Source organism: Buteo buteo, chromosome 13, assembly GCF_964188355.1.
Source record: "Buteo buteo chromosome 13, bButBut1.hap1.1, whole genome shotgun sequence".
In the NCBI taxonomy this organism is placed as follows: domain Eukaryota; kingdom Metazoa; phylum Chordata; class Aves; order Accipitriformes; family Accipitridae; genus Buteo; species Buteo buteo.
Window position 1 is genome coordinate 1,541,562 of NC_134183.1, and position 10,770 is coordinate 1,552,331.

The 10,770-nt window shown below is 60.2% G+C and overlaps 1 protein-coding gene across 6 annotated transcripts in view; it reads left to right on the top strand.

Annotated features, from left to right (window-relative positions):
* Positions 1–9,352, top strand: part of BAIAP2 (BAR/IMD domain containing adaptor protein 2) — a 49,700-nt gene extending 40,348 nt beyond the window's left edge. For 2 of the 6 annotated variants that reach the window (XM_075044175.1, XM_075044178.1), the window contains exons 11-14: positions 96–164; positions 425–587; positions 2,397–2,431; positions 7,164–9,352. In XM_075044175.1, the coding sequence (XP_074900276.1) occupies positions 96–164; positions 425–587; positions 2,397–2,431; positions 7,164–7,233 (337 nt within the window). In that variant the 3' untranslated portion in view covers positions 7,234–9,352. Of the gene's footprint in view, positions 1–95; positions 165–424; positions 588–849; positions 949–2,396; positions 2,432–3,057; positions 4,338–5,046; positions 5,095–7,163 lie in introns of those variants that run through there. The other 4 variants (XM_075044176.1, XM_075044179.1, XM_075044180.1 and 1 more) reach the window with 3 other exon arrangements.
* Positions 9,353–10,770: the final 1,418 nt, after the last annotated feature.

Below are 10,770 nucleotides of genomic sequence, written 5' to 3' on the forward strand. Positions count from 1 at the left end.
TGTCCCCGTGAACTGCTGCACCCTGGGCACAGCCTCTTCTGCATCCTCCACGAATAAATGTGGGTTTGGCTTCATCCCCTGCCTTTGCCTTTCAGGAGGGGCTGGTTTCCTTTCTCTTACACGCGGGTCCTCGACAACGATGGCAGCGAGCGGGTCCACGCAAGGTAGGAGCATTGCGTGGGTGCCGCGCCGGGTGGGTCCCTGCACCCCTCCTAGGGCAGGTTTGTGGGCTTGGGATGGGAATACTCCGCTTCCCCTGGACATGACACATGTCGTTAGGAATAACTCCCATCACAGGCGGGTGGTCGCTGGCTCAGGGGGACTTTGGCCACAGTGTCCCCTGCCGCGGGTGGATGGGCAGCCTGGGCATCTCAGCCCGGGGTGGGCTGGTGCTGATGCCTCTGCTTCGGGTCCCCCCACGCAGCCTGCAGCAAGGGAAGAGCAGCAGCACCGGCAACCTGCTGGACAAAGACGACATCGCCATCCCGCCGCCCGACTACGGCATGGCCTCCCAAGCCTTCCCGGCGCAAGGCGTCAACACCTTCAAGCAGAGGCCGTACAGCGTGGCCGTACCTGCCTTCTCCCAGGTGAGCCCACGGGGCAGCGGGGGCTTCTCCCACTTTAGGGAGGGCTTTTTATGAACGGGAGATGCTTGAGCAAAAGTCTTGGGCGTTAGTCCCTGCCGGAGCCCTGCGTGTGGTGGCCTGGGTGTCTGCGCCATCTCCGTCCCACCTGTGGTTTTAAAGCAGAAGGGTGAAATGTGTTAAAGCGTCTTCTCAGTCTTGGCGTGATGTAGATGGTGTGCGGGTGCAGGAGGACTGCTCTCCAACTTGTGTTCGTTGTTTGTAGGACTACCTAATGCCCTATGGTTGTGCAATTAAAGACTATTCCAGTGGCCTCTGCCAACCACCCTCCGCTCACTACAAGCCTTACACTAGGTCGACAGCTGTAAGTCGGAATGCACGCAATGTTTCCCTTGGGATTTACGGGTAGTTGGCTGCTTTTGCCTGGTGACCCGTATGCCTTGTCCAAGAACCCATCTCCTGCTGAGCATCTCTCCTGGGGAGAAGGGATGGGGATGCAGGGAGGCAGTGGGAGAGGAGAGCAGCAGACAGGGAGGATGGGCCGGTTTGGCTCGCCTGCATGGAACGGGCAAGGCACGGGGAGCGAGTGGCACAAAACGGCACCGTAAACCCCCAAAGGACAACACTTGCCAACTCTATGGGAGCCTCCCACCAGAAACAGGCTGTTCACAGGCAGCTGGAAGCGTTTTCTCTGGCACATGCCAATTCAAGCCGGTGACGGTCCTGTGAGGACGCTGGAGTGAGCGTGCGAGGCTGGGGCAGACCCTGGCCAGGGCTCCGGCAGTTGTCCAAAACAAGCTCAGGGTTTCTCGGTTAACAAATTGGGGAGGATGCATGTGTGGATGACTTCAGTTTAACCCAGGAACTGCTGGTGTAGCGGGACTTCCCTGCCAGATGAGCCACATTGGCTTCCCTGGAGCTCTTGGCACATGCTGGTGGATGGAGAGAGGATGAGGAGGGGGAGAGGTGGCCACGCAGCACCCGACCCTTTGGCAGGGTGCTCCAGAGAGGCGGCAGCTCCAGCTGGGGTCTGGTCCTCTCTGCAGAGGATGGGCAAGTGTGGCCCCACTTGCTATTTGCTGGGTTTTCCCAGCAGGGTTTGCTGCTGGATTTGGGGTTTTGTGATTGGGACCGTTCCTGGGATGGTGGGAACTTGGGTCTCTGATCCCTGGTGCATGGCCAGCTCAGAGACCAGCAGCTCCCAGTCCTTCCTGGAGCGGTCCTGTGTTTGCCATGAAGAGCAGAGCTGCTCTGTGGCCGTATCCCAGGGCAGGTCCTCACCCAGGGAGCAGTGTCCTTGAGGGGTGTCCTCTCAGCCTGGTCCCCATCTGCTCCTTGGACCAGTGCAGTCCTTCCCCGCTGTAAAGGCCGTTCAGTACCGGCTGAAGGAGAAAATGGTCCAAAACCCTGTGGGTTTCTGGTGGGAGTTAACACAGACAAACACCTCTTTCCACAGAACATTTCACTGATGTGTCTCAGACTTGTTTGATCCCTTTTCGAGTCTCGCATCTCGAAAGTGGCCGGAGCTCTGTACCCCAGTGGGGCTGCGCAGAGCAGACCGGGGCTCTCCCTCGTCTTGCCAGATAAAGTCCTGCTCCGAAGAAAGTGGTGCAGCTGTACTCCCTGCTGTCTAAACCCCATTTCGAATCATCTCCATAACTCCCTTTCCTCTCCAAATGCATTGGCTCTCGGCCCCGGCATCCCTGGGTCCCGATGCACTTTGGTCTGTTGGCGTGACCCTCCGGCGGCACCTGAACGGGCACAGCCCACGTCCCCCACCCCTCACCGTGCTTCCTTCCCTCCTCTCCGCAGGGTCTCGATGACTATGGGACGAGGTCCGTCAGCAGGTAAGACTTGAACCTTCCTGTTGCATTACCTGAAAGCGAACTGTTGGTGTTGGCTCTGGGCGAAGCCGTGGTGCCGTGTCCCCGTGGGGGTCCCTGCGTGGGTTCCCCGGGGGACAGGCGGTGGCTGGGACGGGGTCGTGTGGCGGAGGGGACGCGGTGCGGGGTCTCGCCTGTCAACACGGAGGGACCCAGCGTCTCCTGGGGAGGACGGGTCCCAGGGCCAGCCCCTGCCGTCCCCGACCTCGCACCCCTTGCGCTTTTCCAGAAAGAGTCGCGTCTCCCCAGCCTCCTCTCTGGGGCTTGCGCCCGGATAGCGAGGCCACGGAGAGCGCACGCTCTCGGGGTCTTTTCCCCGGCACCTTCTCCCACCGGGCAGCTCCTCCATCCCCGTTCCCTCTGCCTTGGAGCTTGCCCCATCTTGCTTTGGGGTTTAAACCCCAAACCCACAGGCACGGGCTGCGAGCGAAGCGGTGACAGGCCGGGGGTCAAGCTCACCGCGGTGGGGGTGCTGCTGCTGGTCCCCGTGGCACCGCGCCGGGGAGCCGGGCTCCTGGGCACGGTGCTGCCTCGCGGCGCGCGCCGGCGATCCCGGCCACTCTGGCAGTCTCCTGTGCTTTGTTCCGCAGCGGCAGTGGCAGTTTGGTATCAACGGTGTGAGGACACCTTGGCTAGCGGCGGCCCCTTGCTGCTTGGAAGAGCTTTCTGCTTCTTTCCCCCCTTTTTTTCTTTCCCCTTCGTTTCTCTTTCTCTACTTCTTTTGGATTTTAAACTCTTGTGATCTTCAAGGAAACCATGGTGCTTCTCCACCCCTCCCTGGTGTTCACAGTGCCCTTGTTTCTGAAGCCTTTTCAGAGCAGAAACTGCCGATCGGTCTGTGCTCGCTTTGAAGCAGCCTGGATGCAGTTTACACTTTAGTGGGACCTAGTTTTTGTACTCCTGTGTGAATGTTAGCGATGCACTATCCCTCCTCTGGGGCTGCACGCCAGCCGCCTCGCACGAGCCTGGACAAAACCTCCCAGACTGGAACAAAATATGCATGGTCTCTGGTGTCCGTACTGTTACCGAGCATCCGGGATGCCCGTGCCCGGGATGCCGTTCCCGCGGGGGGCAGCGGCCCCGCGCCTCCCCCCTCGGCCTGATCCGCTTCCATCCAACCACCCGCTGCGGTGGCTTTGGGAGAAGCGGATAGCGCAGAGCTCCCGCTCCAGGGAAAGGGCTGCTTCTCGGCTGGGGGTCCTGCTGGCTGTGGGCGCAGCCAGCAGCCCCCCTGGAAGGGTTACTCCTGGTTGTTTTATAAATATATATATATATTTTTTTGTAGCAAGGTATTGTTACCTCACGTTAGCGCTGGGGGCTGGTGCGGAGCTGTTCGAGGACGTGCTCGCGTCCCTAAACCGGGCTTGAGCGAGGCAGCCCCCGTGCTGTGCCGGGGGGGCTCGGCAGCACCCAGGGGTCTCCCACCCCGGCGTTGGGTTGGCACTCGGGGTCCCGCTCCCACAGCTGAGCCCGGCCGTAGCCCTTCCAGTGCCCGTGGCCGTCTCCACCGCAGAGCTGTACACGCTTTCTTTTTCTGATGTGATTTTTAAAACCTCTTACATTGCCTGTTTACTAGGACATTGCTGGCAATACAGACACACACACACAGAAAAGTTTTTGTTTTATATACTTGCCTATGGGCATATTGTAACAAGACCCTCCTGCATCGATGTCCTAATTTTGCTAAAGATTTTTAACCCAGGATATTTCATGCTGAATGAATGACTGTAGAGGGGGAAAAAAAAACCACCCAGCCTAGCAAAGCCTGTATGGAGATTGTAAAGTGCTGAAAAACCTTTTTTAAAAGTCAGAGAGAAATGTGCCCTGTACTGAGTTATTGTTTGAATAAAAGTTTTATTTATTGCATTGAGCTGGGCCTCGGTGTCTTTTTCGGCTGCCGTGCCTGTGTGCTGCCCATCGCCACCTGCATCGCCCATTGCACATTGCCATGCCTTTTTTTTTTTTTCTTTTTCCCTTCTCCATCCCCTCGGCATTTACGTAGCTGTGGGAGACCCTGGGTTACTGCCTGCCTGCGCTCAGCCCCTGCAGACTTTAAACAGCTTTGCTGAGCGGGAGCAGCTAAAACTGTTTAAGGGCCGGGTCCCTCCTCCCTGTGCGTCTTGAGGGGATGCTGCTGCTGCTGCTTGCTGCATGCCGAGGCTGCGGCTGCGCTTTCCTGGCCCGGCGGCGGTGGGAAAGCGGCGATGGCCGGGGCTGGGGGGGAAGGAAGCCGCCCCCCTCCCTTCCGTAGCCCCCACCATGCCCGGCCTCTCCTCTCCGCAGGTGGCTCCCGGCGGCCCGGCTGGCCATGCCCTTCCTTCCCCTCCTCGCAGGGAGCCGGCGGGCAGCACCAGCAACTCAATAAACACAACTTTTCCTCCTTTTTCTTCTTTTTTCCTCCTGCTTCCTCTGCCCGGAGGCGCTGCGTGCGGTGCAGCCGGCGGGCTCGGTGGGCTCTTGCACCGGGGTGGCCGCTGGCTCGTAGCCCGGTTCCTCTCCTTAACCAACACCTTCTGTTCCCATCAAGGGGTCGGAGCGCATCCCGGTGTCCTCCAACCTGCCTTCTCTTTCCCTTGCAGCCCCGATGTTGAAGTGGCCAGGTTTTGAGGTGCCCCTGCCCGTAGTTAGTAAGTTGACGGTCTCGGGGGGGGCCGAGCCCTGGGTGTGCTGGTGCTGGGCAGCGGGTGACAGCCGTGGGGCTGCGTGGGGACGGTGCCACCGCTCTGCTTCCCCCCTGCACCCGGCCGAGCGCGTCCCCTCCCTTGGTCACCGCTTGTCCCCCGTCCCGGTGGCGGGAGCTCCCGGTCTAATCGCTCTGCATCTGCACGGCTCCTCGCACCACCGCCATGCCGGGCGGCCCGCTGGGGCTGCCACGCTTTTCCCCGGGGAAGCTGAGCTGCTGCTCCTGCTCCTGCCGCTTCCCCTGCTCCCCATAACCAGTCTCTTTGGTTGTAGGTCTCCGGTGTCTGCTGTCCCACCAGCGCCTGGTCGCTGCATCGCCATCCCTAGCCCTCTCCCATGGGACAGAGCAGATCTGCACTAATTTCAAGTTTTTTGAGCAGCTTCTTTTGCTTGTAGACCGCCCTGGGGAAGCGTCTCGGGAGCCTCCTCGTCCCGACCCCAGCCGTGGCCCCAGGGCAGGGATGGAGGAGTTGTCCCAGGAGCAGAGACCCCCCCTCGCCGGTATTGCAGAGCCCAGGAGAGCCCCTTCCCTGTTTCTCTTTGATCTGTGAGCTGGTTTTCCTGCGGCTGCCAGAGCTGTGGGCTCCAGTCCCAATGGCTCTTCTCTGCCAGAGCAAAAATAGTTAAATAATAAGCCCTGGTGACTCATCAAAGCAACCTTTCCTCTCCCTCCAGTCCTGAGAATCTATTTTGGCATCCTGGAGGGAAAAGTGATCTAAGAATCTGCATTAATTAGGTGGGAAATTAATTACCCTATTTTTAAGCAAAAGCCATTTATCTTTTGAGGAAAGCAAAAGCGTGCTTGGAGAGGTGAGGGATGGCGGGGGAGAGGGGCCGGGGGAGGCAGCGAGTGCCTTTCCCGGGGGGCTGAGGGGACCGAGCCCTGGGGACCTGCTGGTGGCCCAGCCGTGTCACCCGGCGTGCAGGACCGTGGCAGTGCCAGGGGCCAAGCGGGTCTCGCTGCCGCAGGTTGCGTGGCCATTGCTTCTGTTGCAGAAAGGCGAGGGTTTGTGCAGCTCCCTGGGGAGGGCTGGGGGCTGGCCAGGCAGCAGGTTTAGACCCAATGGCTCAGGGCAGCCCAGGGTGGCCGTGCACCGCCGGCAGCCGACAGTACCCCCGTGGCTGCCTGCACCCCACGGGAGTTACCTCCTGCCCGTAGCCGGCAAGTGCCGGTGGCAGCGGGACGGCGCTGGGGACGCCCCAGGTAGGTAAAGCCCGGCTGAGCCCGGCTGTCACGGCTCTGGCTGTGGGACGTTGCCGTTCCTCAGGGTGGCCGAGGCTGGCTTGCCAGGAGCCGAGCTCCTCCTGCCTAGCCAGCTCATCCATGTGCCCTTCCTCTCTCCCCATGCTCTGCCTCTCCATCATTTGGCTTCTCCAAAGGCTCCCCAGCCAGCACAGCACAGAGCTGCAAGCTCTGCTCTTGCCTGGGTATCCCCGCGCTTCCCTTGGCAGATGGGATGTAGGAGCTGTAACCCCCTGCTCCCCCATAGCAGCGAGGTGCAGAGCCGGGTGATCTCGGGGTGCTCCCACACGTGGGAATAGCTCGAGTCCAGGCTGGAGCAGCTTTTCCAGCCCTGGTCCCCCTCCTCCCCTCCTTGGCAGCCCCAGCTTTAGGCTGGCTGGAAAGCAAGGTAGGAGAACATCCAGCATGCAGCAGCCCTTGCCGGCTCATCTCTTACATCCACCACTGCTTTAACTGTGAGAGAAGTAGATGAGCGAGGGGCAGCTCGGCACAAGGGCTCTGCAGGGCAGAGCAGCTCTAGCTTAACCCCTTCCCAAATCCTGCTGAACCCGGGCGGGTGTAGGGGATGGGGCTGGCGGCTCCGGACTCCCTGGCCGCCCCACTCGGGCTTGGGTTTAGCCTTGAAGCGTGCCCAGCGGAGCCACCTCGGCTCTGCAGCCAAAGCTTTTTGAGGTCTCACCAGATTGTCGCTCGCTGTGCCGGTGCCCCGTCCTCACAGGACCCGCTGCCGCCATCCCTCCTGCTAAACTCTGCCTTCCTCTTTCTCTGCAGAAACCCCTTTGCCAACGTCCAGCTGAAGCCAACGGTGACGAACGACCGCTCGGCTCCGCTCATCAGCTGATCCGGCAGCGCTGGCACCTGCCGTGCCGCGCGGCACTCGCCACCTCCTCCTCGCCGCTGCATGTCCGGCTTTCCAGGACTTCATTTTTAGGCAGAGTTTATTTAATCCTGCTGCTTCGAAAGCCAAAGGCTAAAGCTAGTGCCCTAGTTCTCTCTTCTCTAGACCCAGCTTATTCCTCTCGGTGGCAGAGGGTTAAACCGCCGCCGTGTAGCCCGTCCTTTGACTGCGCAGAATTAGCGCGATGGCAGCCCCCCCACACGCACTCCCAGCATGTCCCGTAGCCAGGTTTGCTTCTAGGCTTAGCAGCAGCTTGCCATGGTTGGGAAAAAGGCCTCAGCTGGAAAACAGCTCTCCAGTGGCGAGCTGTGCTTCAGGCTCGCACAGGGTAGAGCAATGATGGCAGAGGGGAGATGTTTCTCCCACTGCCTGGCTGGGAGGGACCCCTGGGACAGGCAGGATAGCCGGGATCCCCTGTGGAAGCCAAAGGGGTGGTGGGAGCCGTAGGCAGCTCCCAGGCCCCTGCAAGACCCCAGCTGCGTGCCCCAGGCTGGGAGGCGGTGGGATGCTGGGAGGCGGTGGGATGCTGGCAGTGGGGTGCTGGCACTGCAGACCCCGCCGGGACGGGGACAGGGGCGGCTCCGCTCCCAGAGCTCCTGCAGCGCCAGGTCTCTGTGTATAGTAGGGTATTACGGTACTGCTGTAAAATATAAGCTAGAGAAAAAATACTGCTGGAGGTAAGGGCTCTGTTTAAGCGTGCCTTGAGGTGCCTGGGGGTGCCCAGCGGTTGAAGGGGCACCCTGCTCCCCTCAGACAGGCTCTCCCATCCAGACCTCTTGCTTGGCTCTTTGCTCTTCCTCTATTACTAGGGCTGCATGAGAGAGAGAGATAGATATAGATAAATATATATATATACACACACACACACTTGCTAAGCTTATTGCTGGGGTGTGTGCCCACGAGCAAGCAGGCTCCTGGGCTGTTCCCACAGCTCCCAGCTGCCGCTTGCCCCGAGCCAGCACGGGGGTTGCATCCCTGCTACGGGAACAGGGAGAAGTGGTTTTCCAAGCAGGAACCATGTCTCCCGTGGGCGAGCGGTTGCGCGCCAGGCAGCGTGGGGAGGGCAGCGCCCTCAGAGGGTTTTTTTTGCCTTTTCCGTTGTATTTGTCATTTTGCACTTTTAATCACTAGTGCACCGCAGCCTGTTCAGTGGGTGCTTTGCTGAGCACAGAGAGCCCCGGGCGCGTGGGTCGCTGCCTGTGGGTTTCCATGCAGGCAGGGCTCTTTCCCAGGCAGATGTGATGGCTCATCGCTGCCGTGTCCCCTCCGATGGTTTTTGCGGCTCCGCCACAGGAAAAAGCGGCTTCTCCTGCCACCGCCCGGGGTTTTGGCTGTGCGAAAGGGCTGGCTGGGTCTCTGGTCCATGTGCTGCTTCTTCCTCTCCCAGGGCTGGAGCAGATGGATGTGGGGCCAGACAGGGCAGGGGCGAGGGGAAGGGCTTTGCTGGGGTGCAGGGTGGTGGGTGGCAGAGGGCTTTGGGGGGGGGGGGGTGTCACAGCCCGGGGTCCCCTTGGTCACCGGACTGGCGTTGTCCTCTTCCAGCCCTGTGCCGGGGGCTGCCGCCCACCCGGGACCCCCCGGGGCAGCCACCCCGGGCTCCAGCCAGCCCCTGAGGCTTCGCTGCACCTCCTGGCTTGATGGCACCTGCAAGATGTAACCTGAAATAATTTTTTATGAGAAAAAGTAATTTATGAGCAATAAAATCCCCACCCCCACCCCACCCTTCCCACCCCCTGTGTTTTCCTTGGCTGGAGGCATCTGCCTGACCCCGGAGCATCGCTGGTCTCCATCCCGAGCAGCCCTGGTCCCAGCCCCGGGCTGATGCACAGCGTCCGGCCCGCACCGGGCAAGAGCTGGCAGCTGCCTGCGTGCCAGGCAATGATCTGGGCAGGAAACGGCTTAAGATATTTTAAAAACTTTATTATTGGCCCGATGATATTTGACACACATGCTGGGAGCTGTATGGAAATCAGCACTGATAAAAAATACAGCAATTATGACCCGTATTGATAAAATAGACAATGTAATAATAGCCTTTCTATTAAAAAAAATATCCAAGACACAGCTCTGTCCTCATGCTGCCCTCCAGAGGCAGGGACCTGCGGCGCCATAGACCAAACCCGGGCTGCTGGGGGGGCTGGGGGGGGAAGGAATGAGGGTGGGGGGCCAGGACCAGCATCCCACCGCCCTGGGTGCGAGGGGGGAGTGGGGGACACCTGGGGGTGGGGGGGTCGAGGGACAACCCCCCCTTGCAGTGCCGAGCAAGCCCCCCACAATGCAGGCAGGGTGGGGGGCACAGGGCAGGGGTGGCAGCAGGGTGGGGGCATCCCTGGCAGCCCACCACCCCCCCTGCCAGCGCGTCCCACTCCTGCACAGGCAGCATACCACCAGCACCGATGGGTGCTGCGCCCCATGCTATCGGCCACCATGGGGGGGCTGGCCCCCCCCCAGCTGCAAAGCGTAAGCAAAGAGCTTGCAAGAAAGAGAGGTGGGGGGGATGTTACAGGCCAGGTTGGAGCTTAAATAAAACACTTACTTAAATAAAGCAATAATTGCCATCAGTGACTTGCCAACTGGGTGCCGTGGGAGAAGCAACCAGCAGCTGGGGGGGGGGGGGTGGGGGGGGGGGGGTGGTACGGGGCAAGCAAGCCGCCCTGGATTTTGGGGCTGAAGCTGGGGTCCCCTTGGGACCCTGGCTGTTGCCTGGTGGGGGGGCACAGCCCCCTTGCCCCCTACAACAGCCTCCTGACCGCCAAGAGGGCCCCGGCTGGGAACACAGCTCCAGGCTGGGCTGGCTGTGAGGGTGGGAGAAAGCTGGGCGAGTACGGTAACGCCAGGGTCCGGCACCAGGCTGGACCCCGAGCAGTGCCGGAGCTGTGCCAAGCCGGGGACGGGCTCGTCCCACAGCACCATGCCCCGGTGTGGAGCAGAAACCCCCGGCACCAGCCTCATCCCCATGTGGGTGCATGTGCGTTTGCGTGTTTATGCATGTGTGCGTGTGTGTCCACGCATGAGTACGTGTGCCCTCGCCCCATGTGCACCGGGCGGCAGGAGACCGCCGGGGCTGCAGGACATGGGGTGGGGGCCGGGAGGGGGGGGTGTGTGGGGCAAAGCGGGGGTACATTTCTCACCTCAGGGTTTGGTCTATAGACCCCAAAGGAACCAGCCCTGATTTCAAGGTTTCGCTCAGCTCCGCTTACTTCCATTTCCTTCTGGAAGCTGGAATTGCACAATTATCCTAAGCCTCAAATCAATTAAAAAAAAAACACAAACAAACAAACAAAAAAAAAATGAACAAAGAACCGCGAGCACGCCCCACCCCCCCACCCCCCGACTCGTTATGTCTCTTTGGCAGCAATAACTTAAAATCGCATCAATGTGGGTTCTGTCGACAGCAAGTTTTGTTTTTTTAGGGTGGGTTTGGGTTTGTTTTTTTTTTTTATCCTTTTCTTTAAATACAAAAATAGTCGGGTTGGCGGG